Consider the following 17,276-nt stretch of genomic DNA (forward strand, 5'->3'; position numbering starts at 1 on the left):
TTGGGAGCCTGGGGGACTAGGAGGATGTTGTTGCCCTCTACAGTAATAGGAAGGGTAGGAGCGGGGAGGTTTTAGGAGGAAAGATGAGTTCAGTTTTGGTTATGTTGAATTTAAGATATTCACTGAACTTCCAGTTGAAAATAATAGGCAACTCCAACTAACCAGTTAGAGATGTTAGACCAGAAGTCAGTAGAGAGATGTTAGGGTCAGATAAACAGATTTCAGAATAATTTTCAGCATAGAGATAGTAATTAAATCCATGGGAGCTGATGAGATCACCAAGTGAAATAGTGTAGAGGGGGAACAGAAAAGAGCCCAGGACAGAGCTCTGTGGGATATCAAAATTAATGGGCATGACTTAGACAAAGATTTGGCAAAGGAGACATCTTATTCATTTCCCATGACTTATTCTTCTACCTCACTGGCTCAGCCCCACATTAAGATGGTCACCTTGATCATGCCATCATGCCATAAATGCATCAGTTCCTTGTTCATTACCTTATCTGGATCACAATCTATTGAGTTTCCACCTCTCTGCTTTCCAATACCAAACTGTGCTCTTTGTCCACTGTGACTTCCAATCCCCTGATGCCTCGCTTCTCTCTCAGGCCAACACTCCTTTAATAGTTCTACTCTCCTTCCTTCCCCATCTTGACCCCTTTGTGAACTGGTTTAACTCCATACTATCCTCTTCTCATATTGCTGGTTTTGACCCTGTACCCTTAGCCTTGAATCACTCCCAGCATTTGCCATCTTACCTCCTACACACATGCTGTAAAAAAACTGTGCTGACTGGTTGACTACAAATGTATTTTATATAACGTCAACTGGAACCTCACCGCTACTAGGCAATCCCTTTATACCTCCCTAGATAACTCACTATCCCATTCCTTATAGTGGCTCTTCCAAACCTTTTCATCCCTTTTCAAACTTCCAATGCTTCCTTCCCTCAATCCTCTCAGATGAGAATCCTACCTCATATTTTAAAGATAAAACTGAGAGCTCCCTCTCCTTACCTCACATCACCCAGACACCTTCTGCCACTATGTGCTCCTATATCAGTCTCACATAATGAGGCTGACAGCCCTTGTCCTGGTCAAGTACTACCTGCTCATGTGATCCCATTCTATCCTGTCTCTTCTGACAGATTTGCCCCCTCAGTTGAGCCCATTCTTTCACTTATTTTCAATCTCTCCCTGTCTACTGACTGCTTCCCTGCTGCCTACAAACATGCCCGTATCTCCCTTATTTTCAAAAAAGCCTCACTTTGTCCTTCCATTCCCACTATCATTTCGTATCTCTCCTGAACGTTCAGTGTGTCAGACAGTGGGACCTGAATCTAGGTCTTTCTAATGCTGAATAGCTCTCTGCACCAACTATCACAGCACCTGATTAATTAGGCAATCACAGAATGTGGCTACTTTCAAGACAGATCCCAGTAATTCAAGTCGTTTAAATATAAATTTGAAGTTGAAAGGCATTAAGTTTTCTGTTTTCTCTATCTCTCTTACACCTTGAATTCATTTTGTCTTCTGGTAGGAACAATGAATAAATCAGGTTCACCCACAGGCTAGAACACTTCTCTGGTTGTTTGGATGAAGTCCTGCCCTTCCAATTGCTAGCATAAAAAATGATTTTCTTTTTTTTTTGCTGTATCATGCTACATCCTCAGAGCCATTCAGGAGCCAATTCACATACCAAAAAATGTCACCACTTTCCTGTTTTAAAGATGATTAAGCATGCATCATAAGTATTCCTAGTAGTATACCAAAAGAAAGCCCCTCTCTACTTTAAGAACAAAGCTTCTGGGGAAGAAAGTATTGGACAGGATGGTCTTACCGTGAGTGTGGCAAGTGACATAAATCCTATCAGGTTGTTCCACGTCTTATCAATGTCCTTCAGCAGCTGCTGAAGATTTTCACTGCACACTGCAGTGGCCTTGATCCCTAGCTCCACACGTTTGGTTACCCTGTACACCTCGACAACACCTGTCAATAGAGAGAGAAAAGGTTTGAAATGCCAGGTGAAGAGGCAAGTAGCATCACAACTGGGTAATACCCTTGCTGGAACAAATAAATTATCACAATAGAGTCAAAAGCGCCACTGGCCCTTCTTTACAAAGCCCCACAAGGGCTTTACAAAGATCTCCACAAGGGTGCCATGCAAGCCTGGATACTTCGTGGACCCTCTTAGCATATTTTAGGGTTCATCTGTTGGCATTCAGGCAGTTGGATTGACCTGACTGAAGGAGGAACACAAAGTCTAGTTAAGGGAAGAAACTCAAACAACATAGTAAGAATCTAGAAACCACACTTTCTAATCTTACTCCCATTTTATCACTGTCCTGGGATGCTTCTGTGTCCTCATTTTCTCCATTTGCAAATGTCATGAATAACATGAACTATATCTGGCTTGAGGTTTTGTTAATTAAAAATGCTTCACAGCATATATGAAACAGACAATGAAAATTTAAAGCACCATGTCTAATAAGCAAAACACAAAGTTACATACCTAATAAATATTCCATGCCCTGTGCTGACTGAATTACTTCTGTGCAAACAGATGAGCTACTGATTCCATTTAGAGTGTCATTTGCCTTCTTAATGATCTAAAAGACATGACATGACAATGTCACTGGATTATCTCTAAAAAAAAATGATCAATGACATAATCAAAAGTGAATATTGCAAAATTATAAAGAAAAACCACAGCCCCAAGGAAGAGATGTGAGAAGACACCTTTCCCTAACTCTTTTGCAGAGGTGAGAGGTCCATAAGTATGAAACACTGAATATATTTTCAGTTCTTTTGATGTATAAATCAGTTTTTTTTTCTTTAGGCAATTGGGGGTTAAGTGATTCGCCCAAGGTCACACAGCTGGTAAGTATCCAGCATTTGGTCTGAGGCTGGACTTGAACTCAGGTCCTCCTGACTTCAGGGCCAGTGCTCTATCCACTGTGTCACCTAGCTGCCCCTGTATAAATCAGTTTTGCTGGTTGTTTATCTTATCATTTTCTTTTTTTTTTCTTTAAAAATATTCTTTGTTATATAGGATGGTTTTCTGGTGTGGGTGAGGAGGGGAATGGTTATAGTTGGAAATTTAAATGATGTAAAAAAATCAATAAAAATATATTCAAAAAATGGTTAATAGTAACAAAAATAAATTTACTATTATTGTCCAACCAAACTGAATAGCCAGAAAATAAGAATGTAAGCCTGGTGGTCAATATATTTTTACATAATTTTCTACTGAAATACAGACCTGTGTGATCCATAACTTATAAAGAAGTTTATAAAGATCATAAGGTTTAGAGCTGGAAGGGCCCTTCAGAGATCATCTAATCCATTTCCCTTATTTTATATGAAGAAACTGAGGCTCTGAGAGAGTTTAAAAGATTTACCCAAGGTCACATAGGTAGGCAGAATCTGAGGCAGGATTTAATTTTATTCTCTAATTTCAAATGAAGGGCTCTTTTGCAATATATCCCACTACCCTCTGAATTTTATTAAATCTCGAAGAAATTTTCCTGTTACTCTTGTCCTCCTGCCACTGTCTTCTCTCCACTCTCCTCCCCACTTTAGAATGATAAGGTTTGTGTTTTGCTCACAAAAATCTCCAACTTAGAGATTATTTTACTTCAGGAATAAAGTTAAAGATAGTTCATCATCTCAAACACAGCCACAGATACTTAAAGGAATATTGGTTTGGTGAACCAAACATACTTGTAAGAGAAGAGTCACTTAGGTGGGTGAATTTTCAAAGAATTTCATTTTGGGATAGGATATCTGACACCAATAATGCTACAGCAGTCATAAGAATTAGGATATTATTCCAGTTCTCTCTTCTGAACATCCTCACTCAGTGCTATGGAAGGTAAAATGTGACCATAGGAAAAAAACTATGTACCTGAAGGCATCTTAACTGCAAGCTATATACTCACATGTAGAGCACTTCCCAAACATCTCTGCCATTCATAAGCATATCTTTCATTCTCCTGTTAAAAAAAGAAAGGACTATTTTAAAAGGACAACGGACAAGCTGGACATGCTGCTTTCTATTTCTGCTTACGTAATTTTAATTCAATGGATGTAAGAAAGTTTCCTCATCTGCTCGTGATCATTACAGATCAAACACATATCTTAATGGATTGTCCTCTGGAGACTTTTATTCTCTTACAAATAAAAGCAACATCAGAGCATATAAATACATTTAAGTGCTTTCTATGTGCAAAGCACTGTGTTAGGTATTGAGGGAGATAACAGTTTGGCTAAGTCAAAGTACTTAATCTCAAGGAGGTAAAAATCTAATAGAAGTACCAGACATAGATTGTAGAAGAACTTGAAATGCCAGGTAGAAAAGTTTGAACTTTATTTTGGACGAACAGCAGCGTTTGAGGAAAAGACTGACATAATAAGATTTCTGCATAAGAAAAATTATACTAGCAGCTGTGTGAAATACTGGGAAAGGAGAGTAGGTAGAGGTGGAAAGATCTCTAAGGAGGTTACAGCAATGGTTAACCATAATAAAGGCCTCTATTAGGGTGGTTGCAATGATAACAGGGAGGGGACAGATATTTCACCTAGAACAGGAGGACCTAGCAACTGACTGGCTGACAGAAGTGACAAAGAGGAAGAATCCAAGTTAACTCCAGGAGGTTCCAAATGTGGGAGAGTGCAGGTGAATGTAGGGGCTATAGAAAGAAATAGTGAAGGAAGAAGGCACAAATTTAGAGGGAAAGATGACAAACTTTTTTTCTTTGGATACAGCGAGTTTGACTTATGGGTGGATCATTAAGGCAGAGATCATCTATGGGAAGATAGAGATGGGGATTTAGAACTCAGAAGAAAGGTCAGGACTATGGACACAAAGTTGGGACTTTGTTAGCATAGAGTTGGATAGCTGAGACCGTTAAGAGTGAGGCTACCAAGAGAGAAAGAGTGTACAAAAAAAGGTCAAGAATCAGCTGTTTGGAGGGGACAACGTGGCATAACGAAAAAAATAATGCTGACTTTGGAACCCGGTCAACATGGGCCTTGAATCTTGGTTCTATGTGACCTTGGGCAAGTCACTTAACATCCTGGTTTTAGTTTTCTCATCAGTAAACTAAAGGGCCTGGAATAGATAATCTCTAAGGTTCCCTCCAGCTCTAGACCTATGGTATTAAGAAAAACAGGGGAATAAGATATCTCTGAAGCCAAGTGAAGAGGGAATACCCAATACTGGATTTTGGGTGGTCAACAGTATCAAAAGCAGCAATGAGGACTAAATAAAGGCTATAAAATTTGGTGATTTGGTGATCAGATCATCAGTGGTGACATTTTTCTTTTCTTTTCTTTTTTTGCTTTTTGGTGAGGCAATTGAGGATAAGTGACTTGCCCAGGGTCACACAGAGCGCTGCAGGAGTAGAAGAGAATGTGTATAACAGCAAGTAGTGGCATGGGTTTTAAGGATCATGAGAAGGCTTTTTTAGGTTGGGGAGGCCTACACATGTTTGTGGACAGATGTGGAAGAGCCAGGCTGAAGATGCATGAAAGAGTGGGACTAGCAGCTGGATTAGAGTTGAGGTGGGAGTGAAAGCTGCAAGGAATGGGATCAAGGGTACTGGTAGACAGATTAGATTTAATAGGCAGTAGGAAAAGCAAGTCTGTGGTGGGAGGGCAGGAGGAGAGGCAGGGTAAAATAACACTGAGGTTTGAATGAAAAGAATTAAGGCCACACCTGATGGCCTCAACCTTCTCAGCAAAGCAAGAGGCTTCATTATGTGCTCTAAATATGGGGTTAGGGGCATGGTTAGCATCAAGAAGAAAGAAGAAAGGTCTGAAGCAGTCATTGAAAGGTATGGATAGGAAGTCAGGAAGGGGGAATCTGTTTTGTTTCATGGAATATTTGTTGCAGAAGTTTAAATTTTTCTTTTGTCCTCAATGGAGGTGGTGGGAAAGAAAATAAATGCTTAACTGAAAGAAAAAAAGGCAAGTAAGCACAACAGGCTTGTAAAACAGCAATAAAAGCCTGGCTGTAATTATACCACAAATTTGTAGTGGGGGAAATTAGCTCAGTTTCACTTTCTCTGTTGATGTCAAGAACAGAGAAATCAGAAGGTCTTGATAAGGACTAAAAGTAGGTTTCAGAATGATAGTAGGAGAAGTAGGAAAGGAGACTATGGTCAGAAAGTAGAATTTTAAAGCTCCAGATCTTGGAGGAGGGCAAAACTCTAAGAGCTGGTCAGGTATTAGGTTTGTCCATGTCTGTGTGGGCCTGAAATAGGGCAGAGAATGAGTCCACTAGGATTGAGAAGGTTGAGGAATTTTGTGATCAAGTTATAATGGTTGATCTGCTAGTTTAAACCTGGAGATATTTAAATATTTTTATAATGCAATGGAATAGTATTTCAACATTTTCATCCTGGTCTTCATGTTCAAGATGATAACTATAATTCATATTGTTAAAGAGCATTAAGGTTTGCTTAATTTGATTTTAAATATTTTCTCATTTGATCCTCACAACAACCAAGATAGGTGCTCTTATAATCCTCATTTTACCGATAAGGAAACTGAAATTCAGAAAGGTTAAGTGATTAGTTGACAATATTTGGACCAGTTGCTTTGAAAATATTTGTTGAAAGAAAACCAGAGTCTGTCTACCAACTAAGTCATGATGATTCTTACTTAAAGGCTAGGTGACGAATACATGATTCTGACTGGGACTGGGGTGTTCAGAGCTAGAAAAGATTTGAGATCATCTAATACAACCTCAACTTACAGACTGAAGAAAACTGAAAGCCAGAAATGTTCCCTCTCCCACCTCTGCCCTACCAAGGTGACACAGATAGTTAAGTAGCAGAAATGGAATTTGAACACATGGCCTTCGATTCCAAATCCAGTGCTCCTGTCATGATACCATACCAATAAAAATACAAGCATCACATCATCTCTGTGCTTCAAAGTTAAAATGATTGTAAAACTATTAACTATCGTGTCTAAGATGTAACAAGCACAGTTAACTCAACAACCTAGGCAGGACCTTTCCCCTCCTCTTCCCACCTGCCAATCAATTTAACTACTGGAAGAAATGGTAAGATTTGAGTATTTAGAAATAAAGGCACAACTCCCCATCCGAAGAATCCCAGGAATACAATCGGAGTCCCACACTGACTCCTTTCACAGGATGCTATTTTTGAGAAGGAGGTTCACAAATGGATTAACATTTTCATTACATCATCTTCATTGCAGGTGATGCCTCTCCCAATGAAATCACAGTAATAAAGAAAATTTTCTCAAGTTCCTCAAGAAACACTTTTTTCATGTGAAATTATAAAAGTGCTACCTCCTAGGAGCAAAGCCCGGGCAAGCTACATGATTCTTTTATCAATTAACCATACTTACTTCCACCTCCCCAGTTAGGTCTTTGTATTTATCCCGGATAACAGGCAGGGCAGGTTTTTCACTGAGAGTGTTGGAACGATCTCTGAAAGGCTGCTCTAAAGCCGGAGATGGAGAGGAACGGCTTATTTCTTTATCACCAAGGCTCAAACTTCTCTTGTGAGACCCTAAGAAGTATTGAAAGTGCAATCAAAGGGTTTCTATTACTTAATGTTTCACAACTTTAGACTCTATTGCAAACTCAGTCAAGGAAATCTTAAGACAAAAAAATTTTTTTTCTTAAAAGTATTTATATCTTTCAGTATTTTGAAACACATCATTCCCCAATTGATAAATGGTCAAAGGACATGAACAGGCAGTTCTCAGATGAAGAAATTAAAGCCATCTATAGTCATATGAAAAAATGCTCTAAATCACTATTGATTAGAGAAATGCAAATCAAAACAATTCTGAGGTACCACATCACACCTATCAGATTGACCAACATGACAAAACAGGAAAATGATAAATGCTGGAGAAGATGTGGGAAAATTGGAACACTAATGCATTGTTGGTGGAGTTGTGAAATGATCCAACCATTTTGGAGAACAATTTGGAACTATGCCCAAAGAGCTATAAAAATGTGCACACCTTTTGACCCGGCAATAGCACTTCTAGGGCTATATCCCAAAGAGATCATACAAATGGGAAAAAATGTACAAAAATATTTATAGCAGCTCTTTTTATTTTTTATTTTTTGGTGAGGCAACTGGGGTTATGTGACTTGCCCAGAGTCACACAGCTGAGTGTTATGTGTCTGAGGTTGGATTTGAACTCAGGTCTTCCTGACTCCAAGGCTGGTGATCTATCCTCTGCACCACCTAGCTGCCGATAGCAGCTCTTTTTGTGGTGGCAAAGAATTGGAAATTGAGAGGATGCCCATCAATTGGGGAATGGCTGAGCAAGTTGTGGTATATGAATGTAATGGAATACTATTGTGCTATAAGAAATGATAAACAGGCTGACTTCAGAAAAATCTGGAAAGACTTGTATGGTCTGATGCTGAGTGAAGTAAGCAGAACCAGGAGAACGTCGTACACAATTAACAGCCACGTTGTGCGATGACTAATATTGGTAAACTTAACCCTTCCCAACAATACAAGGATCTAAAACATCTCCAAAGGCCTCATGATGGAAAATGCTATCCACATCCAAAGAAAGAACTATGGAGTTTGAATGCAGATCCAAGCATACTATTTGCTATTTTTTTTCTTCGGTTGAATTTTGTTTCCTCTTTCTGTTCCTCCTATTGGGTCTAATTCTTACTTACAACATCACTAATGTGAAAATGTTTAATAGGAATGTATATGTATAGCCTATATCAGATTGTGTGCCATCTTGGCGAGGGTAGTAAGTGAGGGAGGGGTAGAAAAGTTTTAAACTCAAAAGCTTATGGAAGTGATTTTGATAAATCAAAATAGATTAATTTTTAAAAAAAGAAACACAAATTTCCTTTTGCCATTTGTTGTCTGGAAAGCTACGTATTGATGTTTTTCAATCTTTCTTCTTTGATCTCAATTCCGTGGACATATGCCTTTGATTTTTTTTCTAAACCAAAAATACTGAATTTATTACTGATTCACTTCTCCTAATCTCCCAAAAGCATTTGTTTGCAAGATGGGATTAAGAGGCACGGCTCACAACACATCAGAATCAAACCTATAACACCTTGATTTCCTTAGCAGTGCTCTAACCAAGTGAACTAATTAGCTACATACTATTATCTAGGTCTCTTTAGTCCACTAAACATCTTATCTCACTGTATTTGTCCTACTGGCCTCAGCTCAGTCCTAAAGAAACTCATTCAACCTTTTCCCATAGACACTGATTTCATGGCTAGAAAATGTTTCTTTCACTTAGTGACTCTGATCAACACAATGACCAACCACAGTTCCCAAGGACTCATGATGAAAACAGGCTATCCACCTCCAGACAGTTGATGGATGCAGAGTACAGACTGCACATACTTTCTTCTATTACTTTTTTTTTCTTTTCTTTTCTTCTTTTTTGGACATGTTTAATGTGGAAATTTGTAATGGATTTTGTTTTTCTTGCCTTTTCAGTAGTTGGGGGAGGGAGGAGGGAAAGAATTTGGAACCGGAAATGAAATAAATTAAATTTAAAAAAAGAAAATGTTTCTTTCCTTGGTAATAGGAAACAAAGTATTTATAATTAAGAAAGAATATATAATACCAAAAGGCAAAACCATGACAGCAAAATCTGCCCGTAATTTAATTTGCTCACCTTGAACAGAGAGGTCAAAAGTAGCCAGCTCATTTTTGATCATTTCTTCACTAGATTTCATCTTGCTTTGTGTATTAGCCACCAGGAAGTCAAATTTACTAATTTTGGGCTTTTCACTTTGAAACTCTCCAAAGTCATCAGGGCATTCTTTTGGAGTTTCCTGAGACATGCCAGTGGCAACTGACACTGAATACATGGTTTCTTGGCTCTGTTCAGTTGCAGGTAGGTCCTGTGTTTTTATGAAATCCCCATTCTCGATGTCTCTTTGTTCAATGGGCTGGGAAATACTATTTTTAAAGTTTTCAAAAACTGAAAACGTAGCTTCGGGAACAGTATCATCACTTGGAAAGGTCGTCACTTTGGAAACTGTTGTCATGGTAATGTTTTCTGAACTTCCAAATGAAGTCTCTTTCTTCTGAAGAACTGAAGTAGCTGAGGAGGAACCACTTCCTGCTGAGAGGACAAACGGAGAAAGCATTCTACCTGGAGAAGCATCATCCCTGTCAGACCAGTCACAGCTTGCAAGAACACTCACTGAAGAATTGCTACCATAAGTCCCCAAAGTAGCATACTTTAAGTCATCGATATCTGAAAGGAAAATAAGACCACACAATTAAAGAAATGCTCATTATCTAAGTAGAATCCCCTAAACTATGCATAAGTGAAATGTATAGAGCATCAGGTTTGGAGTTTTACATTATGTTGGCATAAACTAAATTTAGGAATAAACTAAATAGGTACACCTCAGGTCAAAGTGGGATTGAGGTTTACATTCAACTATATGAAACCATTTTCTTTGGGTATGAAGAGAAAAAACCATTACACATAAGACTACTAATTATGTGTTGTTTATGATAAAACTTTTAGATCTTTTGTAACTAATGTATGTATAGCTATGTATATAAAATAAATCACATTAATAACACACTACTTGGTTGGAAAAAAACAAAAAAAAACCAAACCAAACTTGTCACTTTAACTATTTACCTTTGTCCCGACTTTGCCCAGAAAATGCTCCTCAGAGAACACAAGTGTAAGAGAAAGAAGAAAAACATATGTATATATACAGGGTAATTAAAAAGAAAAACAAAAGATTTCTAACATTAAAATTAAGGTGAAAATGTCAATACAGGTCCTACCTTTTAATTAGTAAGAACTTTGTTTCAGGCTGAACCAAAAATGTTCTAAGTGGGGCTTCAATTCGGCAGTTACTTACCCAGTCATTATTTGGGCCACTGTGTGCTTCCCACTGTTGTGACGGGTGTGAGGAAGGAAACAATCCGATCATCTACTTTAGCCCACAAAACTGTTATTAATAACAAAGGTCTGGTTCTTATCAAGCTGCCTGCTTCTTATTCAACTTTTTCTTCCTCTTCTTCTTCTTCCTCCTCTCTTTTTTTTCTTTCTTTTTTTAAGTGAAAACCCCAAGCCAGAAAACATAATACAAAGCATCTAAAAATCCAAGTATGTGCTTGGTATGTTTCTGCTGGCACTAACAAGTGAGAGCTTAGACAGGGCTACTAAAAACATGAAGTGGATATTTGTGAATGAAATGAAGCTAAATTACTGCTTAATGTCTTAAATGAAATGGTTTCCAAGTTAAAAAAAAAAAAGAAACAACAAACTACTACTTGTGGGAGAAGGAAAGGTGAAAGGATTTCTTAATGGGTTTTCAAATACTAACCATGAAATTAAATATGGCTGGTTTGGAGAAGTTGGTACTGTCAGCATGCCTTTTCCTATGGCTTGATGGGTGGGCCTAATGGGCTTAGACTGTTTAAGATGCATTTGAATACTACATAGGTGAGGCAGCTGAGACCCATATTTATTATCCACCATCCCACCTTGCCAGGCTAGCAGACCAGACTGTTATTTTTTCATAACCAGAAACATTGGGTTAAAGGACATAAAATCTCCACAGCCCTTTGCACAGAATATCCCAAATCTCTCTCTCTCAATTCAGTTAGGTAAAGGGAATTAAGATAATTTTTTTTTAATCTGCATGCCTAAAAAGGAACATTTTCTAGGAAATTAAGTGTCTTTCACAGGATGACAGGGTTTTAAATGTTACTCCTACAATTATGGCTCATTCAAATGTACAGAAGATAGCGAGATCACTACGAAGAAAAATCTGAGTATGAATGCTCTTATCTCTCCTCCTTAAAGATAACAACAGGTTCTCAATTAAGGTGAAATTTAAATAGAAGGCTGTTTCAACTAAAGTGTAATCAGTGCCTTCAAGTAAAAGATTGAGGAGAATGTTTTACAATGGGGATATTTTTATTATTGGAATATAGCAGAATGACAGTTCATGAAGCTATGTTAAGAACTGGTTTTTATCATCCCATCTACTAAAAAAAGATTAGAAATTTCCTAGATGTTGGAAATCAACTTAATGAAAAATTAGCTCTAGTTAAAAATTGCAAGCCAGTTTCCATGGAAATAAAAAGCTCCCTTGTGCAATTATGGCAATAATTAAAAAAAAACACCACCATGGATGATTGTACATAATTATAAAAATAGCATTTTAATTAAATAGTTAAGCTGGCAAGACTCAAATCTTCAACAAATTCCAATTCAAAAAACTAGACCAGCAAAAAACTGTTTTGTAATAAATCACAGACATATCCCAAATAAGATGCTGAAAGTTGGAAAATCTTTTAAGAATTTTAAAATAATGAGCAGTTAACCTACTTAAAAATCAAAAGTTGATTTTCAAGTGTCTAGCTTTTACTTTTTCTAAACCGGTTTGCAAATGTCAAGTATGGGAAAAAAATCACCAGCTAAAATTGTTATTTTGTATGCTGATTTACTTTAAAAAAGTTAAAAAATGTTTACTGACATCAGAAATGTCACTGTGATTGCTAAAATCTTAACACTGCTAAGGAGTACAAAATCTCTGTGACATCTGTGCATTTTCCTTCAAAGTGAACTTCACAAGCATTTCATTCCTCCCCCATCCTTACCCTACGTATATATACAATATATATCTTGAGAGTACAATATCCCTCATGATACTGAAGAGATTGCCAAGCTAAGACTTTCTGTAAGAGAAACGGTATAAACGATAGGAAAATTGTCTGGCAAACTAAGGTTACACCTACTACCTTATATTATGTAATCATTGAAGCTTCTATAGCTCAGTTTTCAATTTGACAGGTACACTCAACAAATTGCGATAGAAAAAAGAAAGAAAAGCAAGAAGAGTCTGAAACACAATAAAATGAACCAGGAAAAATTACTACATTTCAAATTTTGGAATATTCTCGGATTTTACTAAGTTGGGCCGTAATTGAGCTCAAGAGAATGCACTCATAACTGTGTGCTTTAAATACACGTATTTATGTTTGATACGAGGCATGTATTACAACATCAACTTCTTCAGTGTGCCTAGGGGATAGAACAGAGTAAAGAACTATACGATCTGCTTTTTCACCATGGATCACAAATCACATATGGATTTCTTGCTCATGCTATAGCAGTAACATTAGAGATTCCCACCAAAACCTATATTTACATTCGCTGAACAAATGTTAGTTGAAACATTTGTTCTTTTTACTGCATGCACAAAAAAAATCAATACTTTCAAAAGCCAATTTTGAGATAAGACTTCCGAAACAACAACAATATATTTTTTAAATGAATTCTGAATTTTAGATCAATGTTGACAAGAGGTGCACTCTAAATAAAAAGATAAGAGTTCATGCTATTACCACTTTTACTGTAGGAAGCACAGGGTTTGGGAGTCACTTTCATTTAGAGCTTTTCTAAAACACCAGGCACATGTCCAGATAATCAAGACAAGTGTTCTGGAATGGGGACAGAGAATAAATTCCATTATCCTAGGGACAGACTCTGATGGGGTAATAAAAATGTTTACTGGATCAGGAAAGTAGGATCCTTTGACTCTCAATATTAACCTGAACCTCATCTACCACAACCTACTGTGTAATGTTAATTTTCAGTTTCTCTCCTCCCCTAGTTTCATACTATCATCTCTAAATAGCCAAAAGTCTGGTGTTCTTTAGTAATTATAAATCTAGTCTGACATCAGTCTATGAAAAGTCACAAAGTTGTTGGGATCGGTGCTGTTGAAGAAAAGAACAAAAGATCATAGAAGATTTCTGACAAGCTATTAAATGGTGACACAGAACTGCTTTCCAATATTACTTATATACATAAAATCTGCCATTTTTCATTTGAACTGACTAGTATGAATTTAATTACCCATAACTTATTTCATATCCACATAATCCATAAACAAGTTACAATTTCTATATTTCTACATTAAGTTTGATAATGTTAAGTGGCTACCTAAAAAAGAAGATGATGAAGGATTGCTGACATCTTTTCACATTCATGCCACCAACTCAGGAGAGCGGAGAAGACTAGTAACCAGGTGGTCATCATTAGGTAACTGATCAGAACCCCAAACGCTGTCCCCCCACATTGACTAGAATGGCAATGCAATAGAGACACAAACTGTCCTAGAGGACAACATGAGGGAGTCCTCCCAAGTAGAGACCGAACAATTCCACATGGTCCAAGGTTGACTTCTTTCAGTAACACATTTTCTATTCTTAAAAGTTCCATTGCATTTCTATAGCATTTGCAGAAGAACTATCTAATGTACTCAACTGAGAAAAATAAAGATTCTAACTCATTCCTTAGGAAATACAAAATAATGTGACCTTTTAAATAGGCTGAAAATTCAACATCCTTCCTTGTGATTTTTTTTCACTTCAGTTGTCTTTCAGGCTCTGCTGATTGTTAGAAATCTGCAGGACCTTTAAGATGAACTTATCAATTTGTTATAGTGGACATTAATTTACCAAGAAATAATTTATAAATCACATACTAAGGATGGCTTATGGGTCACTGTGCTATACACACACAAGAGAATTTTCCTTAAGAGTGCTTCTGCTTTCTCTCCCTTAGATGTGGTTATACCAAATAATGTGAATTCTTCCCCATCCCCAGAAATTCATTTTCAATACCATAATAGACTCCCTTCTACAGCTATCTTGTTATAACTTCTTGCCTCAGTTAAATTTCCTTTATTTTTCAATCAAGAATGACGTCTTCTGATTTAAAATTTAGCACAGAATTTTTACCACCTTCCACAAGGTTTTTAAAGGTTAAGAAAAAATGCCTACAGGTTTCTCCTCCATTCTGCTCTAAAACAGCGTATACATTTGACTAACACAGGCTCCTAAGTTGTATTGGTAGCTCTGGAAATTGGTTTTAAAATAAAAATGTTTTAAAATATGGATTCTGTCTGACACATCCAAAGTCATTTTGGGAGTGAGGGGAGTTCATGTTCGTAGGTTATTAGTAATAAATGAAAACTTAATAAGACTTCAAACTAAATTCTGATGCTTGAAAAAAAAAGCGCTCTGAAATAGCAGAGGACATACAAGCTAATTCTGAATCCAGCTCCCATTCAGGCCTGAAGTCCTCCAGGGATTAGCTGTAAACACTTCTCACTGCAGGATCATCAATTTAAATTCAGAGCAGGTCTATGGTGACCAAAAGTCATGTCAAAACCATTTGATGAGCTATTTTGAAATGAATTTGTAGATATCTAATTTTCAATGGCTTTCTGTTAATTCTTTTCTCTACTCCTCTACATTAAAATCCCCACACCTTGTATGGAGAAGCTCTTACAATATTTATTAAACATGGTTCTTCCCTCCAGAAAAAATCAGGGTAAGCTTACTTTAAAAAGGTAGGGGGTTTCTCAAATATTTAAAAGGAACAGTACAAGTCCAATATCTACAAAAAGCACGTGAAAGGACTTATATCAATGGAATTAAAAAAAATTTTTTTTAATACCCCCTTCCCAAACAGCGACAGTATTTCTACAGGAAATGGGAATTGGGATAATCTAAAACAAAGAACAAGCAGCTCTGGGGATACTACTGACTCTGAACTTAGGTATGGCTCAAGTTCTATCTCTATGTTTTATCTTTCCCAGGTACAAATTACACACACCCCCACACTTTCAAAATATGCCAAGGTATTATTTATTAACACAGGACTTACAGATCACAAAAAAGATAGTGATACAGAAGAGCTCAAAAGGGAGTCATCAGAATAAGCATGCAGGTCAGTATTTGCAGAAGAATATACTAACGCAAGTTTGAGAAGGCACATTCACACAGAAAATGTTTAAATTGAAAAAAGACATCAGAAAAGCAGCAAAAAACCAGGTATTGATTAAAATACAAAGATTTTTAATGTCAAAGAAGAGCTACTATACAGGTAGGCAGATGCAGCTGGTTTGCTAATAACCCTTTGATAATATTACAAATAAGGGTGAGCTCCTGCTGCAGTTAAAACAGAATAAGATGGTCTTAACTCGACTGAACATTAATTAAAATGTTTAAATGAAGAGGTTAAATTTAGAGGGGAAAATATCAAAGCACTCTAAGTCAAAACTATATGCAGTAAGTACTCAAAGTGTTAACTTGAATATATGCAAGAAATCAGGCAAAGTTATTAGTATTATCTATCTTTCATACAAAGAATTATAGCAAAGTATAAAGAGACAGTATCCTTTTACAGAGTTAACTTAGGTCATTCGATAGGATTAAGGTCCTCAGAAATTGAACTTTATTCCCTCTTCACCAGCTCTAGTGAAGTCCATTGCTTATTTCCCTACTAAGGAATTTATGCAACCTACAAACTCAGAGGGTAGGATACTATGATGTTCATTGGTAAAGCCAAATCAGATTTCAAAATTCACTGCCATTGATTCCCTTTAACACTTCAATGCAGCAATTTTGTGCACCTAGAATGTAGCACAGTGGTCAGACAACAACCCTTGCTAACGACTCTAAAGGGATACTGCTCCTTTCTGACATGAAATTTACAGATCAAAGGGAGGAGGAAACAATACGCTTTTAAGAATATATGCAAACTGAAGAGACTTGGCTTGAACATTACAGGTTCAAAGCTGGAAATGTTCCAAACATACATAAAAGAACACGAGCACAAGAGGTTATTTTAACAAATAAATCAGAGCAAGCTTAGTCAGAAGACTAAAACAGAAAAGGGCTGGAGTAAAACTCTCCTTGGGAAAACATTTAGCTTGGCATTGTGAAAGAATACAGACTTACTTTCAGAAAAATAGCTTCTAATTAATAACTTCAGTGTCCAAAAGACTAGTACCCAGGTTACAAGCTATTATTTTTAGATAGAAATGAAGACAATTTTCACAAAACAGAGCTGTCTGCAATTAACCATCATGGCCCAAAAGCTGCTAGTTCGTACAAAAAAAAAAAGGCAAAATCACTGTATTGAACAAAAAAGAAAAAAAAGATAGAAAAATATTTGAGAAAAAGCACATTAAAAAGTAAGTAAACATTCAAGAGCATGAGGTGCTATTTGGAGAGCCTGCTGCATTTAGAACACTTTACCAAGCAGCAACAGGAAATATGAACATCTTTGCTAATTGCTGTCGCTCCTGGTTTCAGTACCCTTGCCAGGAACACGTCCTGTTCATGTCCTGTACACACTCAGGGAGCCAAGAGAAAGATCCAGGTTTGTTTTCTGACATAAAAATACCATATGATGCAAAACTACAGAACCATATAATTTTTAGTCCAGATC

General features: G+C 37.0%; 1 protein-coding gene across 9 annotated transcripts in view; it reads right to left on the minus strand.

Moving 5' to 3' along the window:
• The window catches only part of SYNRG (synergin gamma), a 95,919-nt gene that overhangs the window by 17,165 nt on the left and 61,478 nt on the right, over window positions 1-17,276 (minus strand). For all 9 annotated transcript variants that reach the window (XM_020991757.2, XM_020991760.2, XM_020991759.2 and 6 more), the window contains 5 exons: window positions 9,663-10,250; window positions 7,383-7,546; window positions 3,941-3,994; window positions 2,512-2,608; window positions 1,840-1,988 (listed from right to left, as the gene is read on the minus strand). In XM_020991757.2, the coding sequence (XP_020847416.1) occupies window positions 1,840-1,988; window positions 2,512-2,608; window positions 3,941-3,994; window positions 7,383-7,546; window positions 9,663-10,250 (1,052 nt within the window). The remainder of the gene's footprint in view (window positions 1-1,839; window positions 1,989-2,511; window positions 2,609-3,940; window positions 3,995-7,382; window positions 7,547-9,662; window positions 10,251-17,276) is intronic.

This window comes from Phascolarctos cinereus, unplaced genomic scaffold (genome assembly GCF_003287225.1).
Source record: "Phascolarctos cinereus isolate Bilbo 61053 unplaced genomic scaffold, phaCin_HiC Scaffold_5;HRSCAF=322, whole genome shotgun sequence".
Lineage (NCBI taxonomy): Eukaryota > Metazoa > Chordata > Mammalia > Diprotodontia > Phascolarctidae > Phascolarctos > Phascolarctos cinereus.